Below are 16,243 nucleotides of genomic sequence, written 5' to 3'. Positions count from 1 at the left end.
CAAATAACCCCCCACCCCCCAAAGCAGTTTTAAAGGTGGTTTTGCCATCATGGTTGCTAATGTGGAGGATGATGTGGCGATGGCCCACTTGTCAACTGCACCATCCCTCTCTCTTCCTTCATCTCCCCACCACATCACTCTCTCCCTCCCCCCTCTCTTCCTCTTCCTCTCCCTCTGTCTTCCTGGTGATCTTTGCCCCCACCCTTCTCCTCGAGTGGGACGGAACTGTGGCGCCAGCGAGCACAGAGTTGTAGGTGACATGGTGGGTCTCGAGCTCCAAGCCTGCCGCGTGCCTATCTGCTCAGTGCGGCCACGCGTTGCCGCACGCAGCTCTATCTAGTCATGCGGTTGTCATTGCCGCCCAATCTATCTACTCCTATCTCCTATGCAGCTATGCATTGAGGCTCGTGGTGTTGTGCACATGTGTGGCCATGCCGCCATGGCAAGATGTTGTGCATGCAAGATTTGAAATTCCTGGAAGGCTGCCCATGAATCCACTGGTGGTGAGGATGACGCCAGATGAAGGAATTCAATGAGGAATTGCCATGTGTGTTGGATTTCGCTAGCGGACGGTGCCTCCACCTACGCGTCCTCTTCGTTCGTCCTCGAGCATCAAAGCTCCATCCATTCACGAGCACCAATGATGAGCCCGCGTGCCACCATGCCATGACCACGCTGTCATGAGCTCGTTCTCCTCCTTCTCCGGTGTTCGCATGCCGAAGCTGATGCCCTACTGCGGAGTCGGCCTAAGCCGCCACCGTCCGTGCTCGCCTCGGCAGTGCCGACCCTGCAACGGAGTTCGGACTCCTAGGAGTGCAACGTGCGCAGGCTTGGGCTCACAGCCATCCGGATGCACTATGGTGATAGCACCATCAATGGGCAATGGCGACGAGAAGGACGGTTCGTCGCTGCTGGCGCCGTGGATGCTGTGAATGCTGTGGTGGGGAAAGGGAGGGAGAGAGAGAGGGGGGATAGTAGGGCTGACATGTAGGTCGTCATGTCGTCGCCATGTCATCATTCACATCAGCAACCACGGTGGCAAAACCACCTCTCAAACCACTTTGTGGGGTTATTTGAATGGTTTTGGAAAGTTTAGGGGATGGAATACCAAATATTATAGTTTGGAGGTGAAGTAGTCGATAGTTTGGGGTTTATGTAGACTTCTTTCTTAGTTATATGGCTTCTATTGTTTGAGATACGTGCGGTGAATCCTCATCCGTTGGATGTAATCACCCCCTAACTCTACCTTCTTTCCAGCTCAAGCCGCCGCCGTCACTACCTGCCATGCCCGCTCGGGGTCCTGCCGACCTGCGCCTCTCGTCGACCGTTATCGGCCCCCTGCGCCTCCCGTCGCACCGCCGCCTCCCGCAGCCCCGAGCCCTGCCACCTCCCACGCGCTGCCGGCAGCCGGCTGCGACCCCGGGCGCCACCGCCCGCGGCCCCAGGCTCCACGCCTCCCGCAGCCCAAGCTCCGGCTCCCGTGGCCCAGGCTCTGCCGCCTTCTATGCGCCGACGACCTCGACCCCAGGCTCCGCCTCCGCCTCCTCCTACACGACACTGCCCGTGACCCCCTGCACCACGGCGCAGGCTCCGCTGCCTCATGCGCGACGTCGGTCGCGACCCCAGTCTCCGCCTCCTCCTGCGCGCCATGGCCGTGACCCTGTGCCCCGCCGCGTCCTTTGCTGCACCGCGGCCCCGTGCTCCGCCACCTCCCGCATTGCTGTTGCCCGTCACCGGAGAAGAAAGCGACCAAGAACTATGGAAATGTTTGTTCGAAAAAATGTTGAATTCATTCCCTTCAAATGTTGAAATAGGTTAAGACAAATGTTGAATATACGCCTCCTCCTGCGCAACGTTGGTCGCGACCCCAGGCTCCGCCTCCTCCTACGCGCCACGGCCGCAACCCTGTGCCCCGCCGCGTCCTTTGCTGCACCGCGGCCCCGTGCTCCGCCACCTCCCGCATTGCTGTTGCCCGTCGCCGGAGAAGAAAACAACCAAGAACTATGGAAATGTTTGTTCGAAAAAATGTTGAATTCATTCCCTTCAAATGTTGAAATAGGTTAAGAAAAATGTTGAATATAGTATATTTTTTTAAAATGTTGATGTAATTTTTAGAAAATGTTGAATCCAGTATACTTAAATGTTGGTTCAATTTTCAGAAATTGTTGATTGTGATATGTTGAAATGTTGATATACATTTGTATTTGGGCCTAATGTCAAGCTTAACCAACTTCCCAGAAGTTATATAGGAGGCCCGCGGGTACGTGGCAGAGGACCGAACGAAATTGGAGTCGAATAAAGCTGTGTGCCTGTCCTGTCGCAGGAGACGGTGCACAGGATCGGAGTAAGAGAGGGGCGCGCGCGACAGCATTATTGTGTCCGCTGCGGCTACACGGCAGCGCGTGTCGCCGCCGGTCGCCGGCCGGCCGGCGGGCTGCGCCGCGGGAACGGGACAAAATAATGGTCCGCGCATGCCTGCCTGGCTGCGCATGCTCCGGAAGCAGCTCTGGCCTCTGCGTTGCGTTTTGCGTGCAGGCGCCCTCCGGCACTGTGCGCCCTGGCGCGGAGTGGGCAATTCATCCATACTGCCGTGTGTGACCGCGACATATTATGCTTAGTGACACGTAGAGTGGAGTATTATTACGCTTTTATGTATACATAGGGCGATACGTACGTGTATGTAGCTTATCATGTTGCTGCAATGCACTACTTGATGGGCGGACGACACGCAATTATGCATGCTGTGTACTACATGTGGCGCCCTGTTTCCCATGTGCGCGAGCCTACACGCATTCTAGTCTACAATTTGTTTGTTGATGAATACGTTTTGTCATGCTTTTTGGCGCCATCATGCTCATTAAAAGAAAGGAGGTGCTGGTCTTTAGACACCTGAAAATTAGAGCAAACACCAATCGGTATGCCATTTTGCCTTTGGAGGAGGTGTTAGTCCTCCATGGTACACCAATCAGCGGAGCCAGAAATTCAATTCATCAACGAGATCGTAGGCAATGTGGGGAAAGCATTGCTGGAATAGGAGGCATATTGCAATCATTCCATAATTCACATGAAAAAAAAAGGGACCTAATCAATTAAGATCGTACTACTGTTTTGAGTGTTGACTGCTGCCGTCCACTGGATCTTCCAAGGAAAAAAAAAAGTTCTGCTGCGTCACCTTGATGCCCAAAAGGGTCCAGCCAACGTTGGTGACGTGCGTGCACAGCGTCCAGCACGGACGACTGTCAGCCTGTCTGTCAGATCAGGAATCTCAGACCCGTCACCCGTCCATGTGTGTAGGCGCCTAGGCCGGCTTTCCACGTCAAACCCGGCCGCTAACCCGGTAACCTATTCACTAATCACTAGTGATGGCTGACATTCCACATTACACCTTTGGAGTATTAACTCATACAACAGCTGTTCCTCTATATTTTACTATATCTGCTCTGTGCTGAAATGTTTATGAAAAAGTATTAAAAAGTTATACGGAAAGCTTCTTTTAGATAAAAAAATACTTGATTTCAGAAGCTACTCGGATTTTTTTAGACAATAAGAAGCTACTTGGGTTTTCTAGACAATGAGAAGCTACTCGGTATTAAGGCAAGTAGCACATATAAGTAGGAGCATTGAGTCCAAGTGTGGAATAATAAGAATCAACATGTAAGTAAGGGGGTGTTTGGATACTAGAGGCTAAACTTTAGCCAAATCACATCGGATGTTCGGATGATAATTAAGAGGACTAAATATGAGTTAATTACAAAACTAATTGTAGAACCCCTAGGCTAAATTGTGAGACGAATCTATTAAGCCTAATTAATCCATCATTAGCGAATGGTTACTGTAGCACCACATTGTCAAATCATGGACTAATTAGGCTTAATAGATTCATCTCGTGATTTAGCCTAGGGGTTGTGCAATTAGTTTTGTAATTAACCTATATTTAATACTCCTAATTACGTCCAAACATCCGATGTGACAGGAGCTAAAATTTAGCCTAGAGGAGCTAAACACCCCCTAAGTAAAATTTGACATGCATGCATTTATACAAGACAAAAATGATTCAGTAAATATGCGTTCCAAATCATCAACGACACTTGCACGTAACAAGTAATTAATCAAATAAACTATCGTTACAAGTGACTCATGACGGTAAGTAACCATCCACAGTACCAATTACTCCAACACATATATCGACTATTTTACTTCCGACGGAAAAAAATGATCTGACGATAACACTACGGATCAGTTGCTAACACCTTTTTACATTTACCTGTCATGGCATAAACAGTTGAGGGGTTACCGGGTTCAGGCCTTCAGAGACCCGGTCCGAAACGATGGAGTGAAGCGTGACATGCTGCAAGACCTGACGCCTGATCCAACGGGAGGAAGAACTGTCCCAATACAAACAAGCCAAGGAGGGGCCACCTCAGCACTTGTTCAGTTATCAAATCTGCAACTGTTGGAGGACAGACAGACATCCAAAACAATTACCCCTGAACAACAATTACCCATAAGCACATGTTCATGTTGCAAGGACACATGCACTCATGATTTGTACCACGAATTAATTTAAGTGGTTATGAGAGATCTGGATTGTGCCTAGGCATCTATGAGGTTCATCCAGGCCGGTTTGTCAGTGACAGCTCGTAACGATTATGTGAAGTTTTATTTGTGCGTGTAGCATTTTCGCAGAATGAATTGGTAAAATTGGCATCAAACCAGTGCTGGTGTTGGATTCTGTCAAAACCTGGAGATTGCACATGGTGTGGGTTTTGGCTAGACTTGTTGAATGTCTCTCATTGGGCATATACAAAATAAAGGGAAAAATAAGGATAGATGGACCGGCCAACAATGCCTATTTAAAATTTGAAACGTTTGTTCCAGTCAACAGATCAGCACAACATCACCGTCTCTTTAATTTATTATGATATAAAACATGAGTGAAAGTTTAAGCAAACTGTTGCTGAATTAACAGAGATGATGCACCAACAATGCTACTTTTTGGAGGGCAAATGGATGTCTAGAGAAGATTCTTTCTATACCTTTTGATGATTGCTTTATTCCAAAAATATTCCGAACAAAGCACAAGATTAAAGAGTCAGTATTTTCTTGTGAATGACAGAAATGTCTTAATATTGCAGAGAAAATGGGCTGATATGATACATACGGTTTGATCTGCACTGATATGAATTTATAAAACAAACTAGGGATATTACTATTAAATTAAAACAAACTAAGATACATTAAAACTTGTGAAAGACTGGTTATTTTCTTAAATAAAGAAAAACACAACAGAGATATTCCCTCCATCCTAAAAATAAGTTTTCTTTTAGCATTCAAATTTTATTCCACAAACAATACACTAATAAGACTTATCTAATTAAAGCAACACACACTAATAAAAAAATATATGGTGAAGTGCATGCAGCCAATCAAATCATCAGTTGATGCTATTTTTCTAGTTCTAATGCATATGCATTTCTTCATGATCTGGAAACCCAATGGCTTTCAATCACAACTAGTATTAATTAGGGGTATAAGTTTGCTGAAAGAATATTTATTTTGGAACGGAGAGGGTATACAAGATCTATTTCTTAGGCACAAAATCATCTTCCGATAATAATATATTCTTGAAGGTCTATCTATCAAGCAACGAGAGCAAAAGATTCCTAAAATCTTCATCCAACTCATAATATAGGTTGATAATGTGAACATAGCCCAAGCTATTTCAAGTCATTTCCTCGACTTGTTGGGTTCGAAGATGCTTCGAAAAACTAATAGTCGTGTAACTAGCACGTTTTCCTGATATTTTTAGGTGCAATAGCTGGAGTATAGCTATCTGAGATGCCAATTGCTTGAAGCTTTCTTGCCGACATTTGAATAGATTCAGGATTCCGAAATGGCAACGGCAACAGCTATATAGATGCTCATATATAATAGAAAACGAATCTATTCTCTTTGGAAAAGCAATACATCTGAATGTTTAGTGTTTTCATTGGTTGCTAATTGAAAATGTCAAATACCAATTGCACTTGTCCCAGACTGAGCGTGCGGCAAGTGGCATTTCTTCTGTGGAAGCATACAACTGTTCCAGTTGATAAGTGTTCATATTTTGATCATCAGTTTTGCTTTTCTGGTGGATTGTTCCACCATCACGTCTGGCAAACTGGCAGAAAAGATGAGCAAGAGATTGGAGCATGACAGCTGACCTACTTTGCACCATTTTCGAACTGCCATATAGCTTCCCAAGATACAGTCAAGCAGATATCTGATTGTGACACTGCTGACGTGGCTGCTGCTATCAATTTGCAGCGTAACATCAAAGGGAAAGAAAACAGATAAGCAGAAGAATTCAGCAGACAGAATACAAACATGTGAGTCAACTCAGCAAATGAGCAGACCCATATGCGACTTAGAATTAAATCCAGAGACCTGCATTTAATCTACTGCGCATGCGAAAACAGGGAATTCATGATGGACGCTATTTAACAAATTCTGACTATAAATAATATTTGAGAAGTCCCATTTGAAGTATGCCACTACATCAAATTAAGTCTAAACAAAACAGCCACCGACAAGTACAGCCTGATGCTCATTTTGCTTGTAACCCTTTGATCGACCAAACAAGATTACATCTGAACTTCATGTCAACCCTGTGATTCTCGTAAGCGAGCAATCAATTCATCCTGCAAAAAGCAAATAACGCGATCACACTTCTGATTTGGTCCTGGAGTGATATAATGGGCCTAAAATGACTTGGGCATGGACAAATAAATGAACTTCTCTACTCATGCCCCAAGGTTTCTTAAAACAATACAAAAGAGCACTGAAACCATTTTTTTACATAATATCTTCTTTCCTGATGCAAAGTTTCCCAGCACAAAAAAAGTGCAAATATTATAAAGCAAAGAGCACAACCTGCTTGAACTAATTATGTACACGAAAATGTCAAAACAACACTATCACCACTAGGAAGCTGAACCTAGCTCAGTTGGTTGAGGGTGTGGATGTACGGTTAGACAAACCCAGGTTCAAGTCCTCGTCGAGGTAAATTTGGTTGCCTATTTTCTTATTTCTTAATATAATATAAACCCACTTGCTCTAGTTTTTTCTTTTTTTACACTACCACCTTTAGTGGATTAATTTATCTGGAAACTCCGTATTTTGCTCATAAATATCTGCTGGATAGTAGTAATATTAAGAATAACAGACAGGCTTACTCTCCCTATTCATTGAATTTCACAATGACAGCTTTAGCCAAAAGAAGCAAAAACTCTGTGTACACATAATTTCCTAGCATGCTATGCCTAGGTTCGGTGTTTGATTTGAGATACCACTTTGCAAGTTTAAGAAGCAGCACTAAGCATATGCAAAAATAACAAGTTCATGGAACAAATTTGGAGTTATCCATAATAACGGAGTCTGCAGTATATTTGTGATATGCAATGAAATTCTTCTGAATACAGTCTACAGATGGAGCACAAAAGCGAATGCTGCGCTAGTCCTTAAAGCTCTAAATAAAATTTCTGCAAAGTCTTTTAGAACATGAAGATTCAACATGGTTTCTCTTGCCTTTTTTCCTTTGGTCGAGAGACCAGTTTGTCGTAGAAGTGCACGTAACCTCTCAACTGTAAATGATTGCAGTGTGTGCTGTGAAAATCCAGAAATCGTTTCTTCTGCAAGATTAAAGTATCCATAAGGTTCAAGAAAAATACTGATATTGGGTTTAAAAAAAACAAGATTGCAGTATTTCATTTTTTAAAATTCTATGATGCATTAGTAAATTTTAGAGCATACACATAAATTATCAAACACAAAGTCACAAACATAAAAAAGGACTGCTAAAAGTTAAATTTGTGATAACTGTGTTATGTGCTAATTTTCTTATGACTTGCAGTAAAAACTTCCAAAAGAAGTTGGCTGGAAACTGGCAAAAAAAAAAATGGTTTTCACTGAAAACTGGGGCAGTTGCAATTTCTTTGTATTGGCTCTCTACTTTCAAAAATGCTAAAGAAGAAGAGAAACACTCTGCATTCGCACCTGATTAATGCAACTAGGGGTTGAGGTGACAGAACTTTACCATAGACTGATGATCCAGAAGAAGTACCCAAGTTAGCCCTTTTTGCTGGATTCAACATCTCCAAACTTCTCGCAGCAGATCTGGTAAAATTAAAAGAGACAACTTACTTCTAAAGTGAACATGTGCAAAGTCACACTGTCCAACCAATAATCAGCAGGTAAGCAGCCATGAAGAAGGAAGCTCCATAAAGGCCAAGATGACTAGGTATCGTATATCTCAAGAAGCTAATATAATATGACGGCATGATCAAGCTGCAGCCTATTATCAGCAATCAGTGCAATCTATTAAGAGCAATCAGCATCCATCAGTTTCTGAGGGTTAGCTTCTTTTAATAAATTGCTGAAGCGAAATTGGCATTTATAGCATGAGAATCTACAAATAGCACCAGCTGATTTGTAAAGAAGAATCCACACGCTTCTGTAAGCCAATTCCATTGACAGTGTTACGTTCAAGATTACCCTTCTAACTGAATGTTTGGACCATCTATGTTCGTATATCACCACCATCTCAATAAGCACCAATCAAGAATCTTATGAGTCTGCAGTTACCTCGATATGGTTGGGTTGTCTCGGGTTAAGAGCCTTTTGACATGAATTTTAAATTTCTACTAAACCCAGACTTCTTATATTGACCCATCCTGGCTGAATTAAAGGCACGACTCTTTTAATATTAATGCACTTGTTAGCAATGAGACACGATAGTTCATAAACCATGTTTCGAAAAAAAAGTGATAGTTCATAAACCATATGGGAATTCTGGTAATGGACTAAGAACATAATGAAATACTCTATAACAATTGGTTTAGTGCCAGCTAACATATGTATGGATATACTGTGTAAAATTCCAACATGCTTTGCCTCTTCAATAAAAAAAAAAGGCTCCGCAGGTTCATGCTAGCCATGTCAAATCTATGCAGGCGATAATAATTGCTGCTCATCATTTATTTGAAGTGTGTAACTGCAAGTTCAAGCGATTTATTTTGAGTATTAATAATTATTGTTGCCCTTCAATTGATAGCGACTAAAACACATGACATGCTGCATTGAAGGCTTAAGTAAAAAAGAATACTGAAAATTCACAATGCTTCCTCGAGTATAATAATTTTGACAACTTGCTCACTTTGAATAGTACATTGTATATTTTACCCGCATATATGAAATAAAACAGCTGGTGCTTATAGTCATATTAAATCATCTAAAGGGATCTGAAGTAGGAGGAGATGAAAGTACTAGGAAAATATACAGCTCTCACATTTATCATCTTTAGACACCTAAAAGAGCTAAAGTGGGCAAGAAATTTTATACTTTTATCCAATGAAACAAAGAAAAAAACTAAATGTCAAAATTTTAAGTTCCTTTGAATGCTTGAAAACTTCATAATGTAATTTGAACCCATATTTAATCACTTGTTCCAACAGAATCATAAAGAAAAATAAAGATGACATAAAATTCAGGGCCACCAAACATGTCCATAGACTAGTGTTGAATAAGGATATTAACAATATTAAATATAGGCAATTGAGTAATTTAGGAGTACCAATATTATTGCCTATGATGAGTAATTCAGTACACAATATCCTTAGGACCAAAAGAATTACTGAAATGCAACGAGCCTTTACCAATTTCATATGCGCAGAGACATTTATTATCCACATAAAAGCTGAAACTAGGGGCCTAATACAACACAGGCAAAGACAGTTTGTAACAAAATATTTGCATATTTTTTGTTATTTACCTTTTCCCTCTGGTGTTTTCCCCTGGAGTCCTCGAACCTGAATCTTTGGCATCACTCTTCTGTTTGTTCAACTGGAGATGTCTGATCAAAATATTTGTTGAATCCGTTTGTATAACTTGCCCTTCTAAAATAACAAAGAGTAACAAGTCAAATAAAAATTAAATTGGGATATAGACCACATGTTCATTGTACGTAATATAAATGTTACTAATAGCAATTTTATAAATTATTACAGCAAGAGGCCAAAATATATAGGTATGGAAACGTGCAGTAATATGCAGAACCCCCCTATATAGTGAGGATATACAGACAGGTTAAACAAGCTAAAGACATATGTCTGATAGAGTGATAGATATCACAAAAAAAATTGTACTTGTTTGTCATGTATCACTGTTAAAAATGCGACGCGCCATAGATATATGTAATTATGTATAATACTTGGGGACACAAGATCTGAAGTTTATTTTTTTTCCTGAGTAAAGTTCATTAGGAAGAAAACATAAATAATACCGGAAAACTCTAAACCCACAGAACATATCAAATGAACAGTCGTAAAGGTGATTTCTCCACTACAACTTGTCAGATCTGCTTCCACCTTATCAGTGCGATATTCCAACAACAATATTTTTCACTGGGACACGATGAGATACATGAATGCATGAAAACTATCTCCTCCACTAATCGATTAATATTAAAATAGAGAAAGTAATCTCAAGAACAGCCCTGCACAAATGCAAAGTTCATAGCAATCTTGCCACCATCACAACACACCCTAACTGAAAACATGAACCAAATAAAAGGCAAAAGCACAAAAGGCCAAGCATAAAAAAATCCATTACATCATGCAAGGGACTACACTGTCACTGCAGAACTTGAATCATGAAGACATCAGCAGAAGTTCACACCACAGTAAGCGGGCAAAAATCCTAACTGAATGAACAAAGCATCAGTTGTTATGCATTCAACTAAGACTGCTTCATCCATACACGTGATAATAAGTTGCATCTTTGTTATGCATAAACCTAAAAGCAGATTAGCACTGCAAACATTTTAAACAAGCAGAACTTCCATCAAATGCCCAATCTGTGCAAGCACTGGGATATCAAGTCCTTCATATTTTGAGCATCTTAGACATTACCATTTCTAATCCTCTGAGCACATTACATGTGACATACCATTTATAATACAACCAACAATCCAGCAAAACCCTCGAGCAAATCATTCTAATTACACTGGTACTCCTAGAACGGTAGAATCCTATGCGCATCTTCCATGACAAAAGAACTACAAAAGCATTCACCCAGCAATGAAAGGAAAAATTGGAATGGTAATGGTAAATCTTATCAATTTCTAGAGTACTGAAGCAAGCACAGAACATTTTGAGCACAACTCAAACAACATTTCTTTTCCTGGGCATCACAATACACGCGACATTACCACATACCCTTGAGCACAACATTTCAATTTCATCAATTTCATCAAACAAATGCCAGCAGAACTACCGAATGAAAAAAATCATGCTACCAAGCAAAGGGAAGAAAGAACGGTAAGGGGGATCCACTGACCTGGGGGATCCGTGCTGTGCTCGCAGACGTAAACCCTGAACCCTCCCTGCGCAGATCACAGCCCAAGAAACGGTCTCAGAACCCCGCCTCGCCGCGCGAATCCAGACGCCTCAGAACGCCAGAAGAGAGGAACAGTTTGGTGATTTCAGCGTGGGGATTCCGTACCAGGCTGGAGGAGACGGAGCCGGAGGAGAAGTTGCCGCGCGACGGCATCCCTGCTAGGAACTTCGCCGCGCCGCCCCCTGCGGACTTCGTTGGCGCCGGCGAGCCCTTCCTGTCCCCGCCGCTGCAGCCGCCGCCGCCGCCGGAACCCTCTTCTTCGGCTGCCATGAGGGATGGGTCTTGTGTTTTTTTTTTCATGTTTCTCATTTCCTCCAAAAGAATATGTATCCTACTTGTTCAGGGAGGAAAAAAAAACAAACTCCAACGCTTCCCCAAAAGTTCCCTGTTCGCGACGCCAAAACAGAGTCCGTTACCACGCATATTTACACGACGTACTTCCTTCCCCAATCGCCTCCTTCCCACGCGTGAGAGAGTCTTCCCGCGAGATTTGGCACGCGCTTGGTAGGGAGCTCTGCGGCGGTGGCGGCGGGGTGGGTGGCAGCGGCGGCAGGGCGAGCGGTGGCTAGGCGAGCAGCGGGGCGAGCTCATCTGGTCAGTCGCTCGTTGCCTCACCCTAGACCCCGACGAGTGACGACACGATCTTGGATGTACACTTCACCTCCCATTGCGCCACTGCCTAAAGGTTCGTCCTTACCCATTTCCCCGGCTGAAGGTTGGCCCACAGCTTCCCGGTGCCGTCGCGAGACATGGCGTGGACCATCTCGACGGCGCAGGCCACGGGCGCCGCCACGCGGCCTCGTCGCTGTCCACCGGCGCAGGCCACGGGCGCCGCCTTGTGGCCTCGTCGCCGTCCACCAACTTGCCAGCGAACAGCAAGCAGCACATGCACTCCTGGAGCCTTACATGTCAGAAACATCTAGCCGCCCGCCGGCGTAGTCGGTCTGCCACCGCCCCCACAGTCAAATCCCTACTGCTGCTATTGCGTTTGATTTGACACGTCCGGCGGCATTGAATAAGGTAGCCGAGAGCCGAGACGACGCTGCGCTCTCGTATCTCTTGTGCCTCTTGCGCTATGGCTACGGGTATAGACTGCCGAAAGGGGAAAAGCTTGGAGGTGGACAGTGGATTGGACCATGAGTTCATGACCAGCTAGGGCGGTGGCTATTGGGTTGAGGCGCCGCACAACTGGAGGATTTTGGCCGGCGGCAAGGAGGAGATCACTCTGTTTCGATTCTTCTTCAGTTGGAGGAAGAAGAAGTAAGAATGAGACGGTGAGAGAGCAGGGAGGCGCTGGGCTGGGCCAATTACGATGATGTGGCCGTTTTGAAATATTGGAACTAGTTATTAGCGATCTGCTGTAGGTTGAATGTTTTTTGGGGGAAAAACTTTTTGAAAGAGCCCCCAATATATAGTTTTGTGGAACAACTTTTTGGAAATCTTTGAAGTAAACCACCTTTTTCCCCTAATTCTCGTTGCGCCATGCCGCTGCGGAGAACCTGGGTGGGCCCCGTACGGTGAAAACACGTTGAAAACTTGAAACCTCCATTCCAATTTTTAGATTTTCTTATTTTCAAAATTATTTTAATTTTTTTTACAAAATATATACTGTGTTTTACCATTTATATGCCAACCTATAGCTTAAATTCATGGATATGCAATACAGTAGAGCTATTATGTGCTCCATGGTTTAGCGAGAAAGTCTGAATTGTTACATAAGTAATGCCTACAAAAGTTGAACTTAAAACTCCTCTTGTAGAAATGAAAAAGATAAATTTTATTAAAGGTAAAATTGTCTATATAAGATAGTTGTGGGACATTAAACAAAAAATAGTTTAAAAGGTTACCTAGAATTGGCAAAACAGGTGAATAGAGAGGGTCAACTTTATCCCTCAACTTTCAGATTGGTCAATTTAGTCCCTCAACTTTCATTTTTAGGTCAAACTTATCCTTATGCTGATGCGTGGCTCCGTATTGGTATGAAACTAATATATGAAACTAATACAAAAGGTTCATTTTACCCTTGGCTCTTTTCTCTCTTCAGTTTTCACCTTTAAAATTACAATAACGTATGATCCAAAATAAATATGAAGATACATATGTTTGCCGAGGGAGTATGAATATATACATGGAGCATGTATAACGTACCATGAGTATGTGAGTACATGTTGATTTTAGAACATGCCTACACACATGAGTTGTATATATACCAAAATAATATGATTAAATACTTGTTTGAGTACACATATTTTGCCTATCAAATTGAGCACATGAATGACTCTAAAGAGTACGAGTAAATATACTTTTTAGAAACCATATTTTGTGTTAGTTTAAAAGTTATATTGTTATGTGTATGTATTATGGGAGTATGAGTACATAAATGTTTGACCTAGATGAGCAAAGGGCAAAATGTACTTTTTGCATTAGTCTTATGCTAAAATAGAGCACCATATTAACAGCATAAGAGCACCATATTAACATAAGGACGAGTTTGATAAAAAAAATGAAAGTGAGGGATTAAATTGACCAATCTGAAAGTTGAGGGACGAAGTTGACTATCCATGCAAAGTTCACGAATCAAAGTGCCTATTTTACCTTTAGAATTTGTCCATACTTGAAGAAATAATTTAGATTTTTTTCTATCTATTTTCTATAATGCTAAATATTGAAAGGTGTGAAAGCACAATTTATACGGAAAAACGAGTATGAATCCTGTTGGCAGACAGCAAGCAGACAGACATTACCCGAGAAAATACAACTGGATCAGCGCAAGTATGGGTAAGTGGGCTGGATGGGGACGATGGGCCAAATGGCAGCAAACCATCTCTTTTTCTGAGACCTTTTCTTTTGATTTTATTTTTCCAACTTTATGACGGTTCCCAAGCTTATATTTCATTTTTACCATCTACTCACTCCATTCAAATTATAGGTCGTTTTGATTTTTCTAGATTCATAGATATTATTAGATGATTATACATCTAGATAAAGTATAAGTCTAGATGCATAATAATATCTATAAATCTAGAAAAGCCAAAATGACCTATAATTTGAAATGGAGGGAGTACATGACAATAAATTAATAAACCTAGGCCTTAAACTTGTCATCAATTAGTGATATCATTGAGCAATTCACCAACGTTGTCGCTAGTGAGGAAGTACGGATGGTTTGTGTCGAATATCAAAATTGAATCTGAGCAAACCGGTGAAAAAAATCGGTCAGATCGATTTGATCAAAGTGCTCAAATTGTAAAGTAGACTTCACTATTGTATAGATCTCGTCGAGACGATCAAAATGCATATGTAGAACGTTCGATTTGAAGATCGGGTGAGGGAGTTATGGTTTCGGAAAGTTATGCACCTAAGCCAAACCGGACCGGTTTGAGAGGCGGTCAGACCGGTTTGGTCTGTGTAGTTTAAGTTAGGAGTTGTATTTTAACATGAGATTTGTAAGGGTTTCAATTTCTAATAGGGCAAGATCTCCCATTCCTATAAATATAAATGGCCACGGCCGATTGAGAGGAATCCAATCGATCAAATAAAATCAATCTACCATTTCCCTTTTTATCTTTGTGTCGTTATCAAGATTTGCGGATCAAGACTCTAGACTAGTAAATTTCTTTTATGCGTGTAAGGATTCGGATGGTGGCGTGGGAGACACGGGGTTAGACTGGTTCGGGCAAAGAAGGCCCTACGTCCAGTATCGAGGCTGCTCGTGTTACCCACGCGGGGTCCTGTAGTAGGGGTTACAGATGGGCAAGAGAGGGAACTGATCCCAGGTCTCTTGAGTGTGCTTGTGCTCTAAGGGCGTATGAGAGTGTACTGTTGGCTTGAGAAAAAGAGTCCCCTGTCTCAGGCCCCCGGCCCTCCTTTTATAGTGCAAGAAGGAGCTCGGGGTTACAGTTAAGATAAGCGTCGGGAGGAGAGGTAGAAAGGATAAGCTAAGTAGAAAAAGTAATACAAGGGGAGGGTCCCAAGGTCACCGCTCTTGCTCCGGCCTCCGGTCCCTATCAGCATGTCCAGCGAGGGAGGGCGATTCCTTCTCGGTCTTGTCGATGATCTCCCTGGTCGTCGTCGCCGTCAAGCGTGATGATGATCCCCGGCCTCGGCATCCGTGCCCGCCGGGGAGGAGGTCCGAAACTGTTGCCCTGCCGATTACCGTAAGACCCGGATGTCGCATCCCTGAGACTGTCGTTGGGAGCACGGGGCGCGAGAGCAAGCGATGCGCCCCCCCTATGCCGTTCGACGCTGCTCATGAGTGCTCTATGGCGAATTAGAAGGAGCCGCGGCCACTGCAGCTCGTGCCGCACGGCCGCGCACCGGTATTCGGGACCGGTTACGTTGGGGACGCCACTCCCTTTTGGCTTGACAGGGCCGCGACGCATTTATGGCGAGGTCGACAGGGGGACCCACGGGATCGTCATCCTGATCCTCCAGTCCGCGCCCGAGGCGAATATTCGTCTTGTGGTCCCGAGCGAGTCCGACCCCCGCGCCAAGGGTCGGGCGAGGCGGAGTTTTTGTAGTGGGGTCAGGCGTTCCCGACCCCGGTCCTCCAGGGTTGGGCGAGGCGGAGTTTAGTCTTCGAGGAGTCGGGAGCGTCCGACCCCGGGACTCCGGGTCGGGCGAGGCGGAGCGTGGCCTCTCCCTTTCATATTGGGCTGACGGCAATTTTGCCACCCTAGATGGGCCTAGGCCTTCAAGTTCTGTTGAGTTCGTGGGCTGGGGGAGATCGTTGATATTTCCCCCCAACAGTAGCCCCCGAGCCTGTGGTGGAGCGGGAACGCTCCTCCAGAGGCTGCAGTGGTTGCCAGTA

General features: G+C 43.6%; 1 protein-coding gene across 1 annotated transcript; it reads right to left on the bottom strand.

The window, feature by feature from the left end:
* Positions 1-6,356: 6,356 nt before the first annotated feature.
* Positions 6,357-11,746, bottom strand: LOC117834742 (protein LOWER TEMPERATURE 1). Its single transcript, XM_034714269.2, has 6 exons — positions 11,539-11,746; positions 11,374-11,419; positions 9,809-9,932; positions 8,075-8,154; positions 7,567-7,670; positions 6,357-6,680 (listed from the first exon to the last, which is right to left on the bottom strand). Exons 1-6 carry the CDS (start codon positions 11,740-11,742, stop codon positions 6,642-6,644), a joined length of 597 nt encoding a protein of 198 aa, XP_034570160.2. The 5' UTR covers positions 11,743-11,746; the 3' UTR covers positions 6,357-6,641.
* Between the last annotated feature and the right edge of the window lie 4,497 nt (positions 11,747-16,243).

Source organism: Setaria viridis, chromosome 8, assembly GCF_005286985.2.
Source record: "Setaria viridis chromosome 8, Setaria_viridis_v4.0, whole genome shotgun sequence".
Taxonomy (NCBI): domain Eukaryota; kingdom Viridiplantae; phylum Streptophyta; class Magnoliopsida; order Poales; family Poaceae; genus Setaria; species Setaria viridis.
The sequence above is the reverse complement of the archived record's forward strand: the minus strand, read 5'-3'. Positions and strand labels throughout refer to the sequence as shown.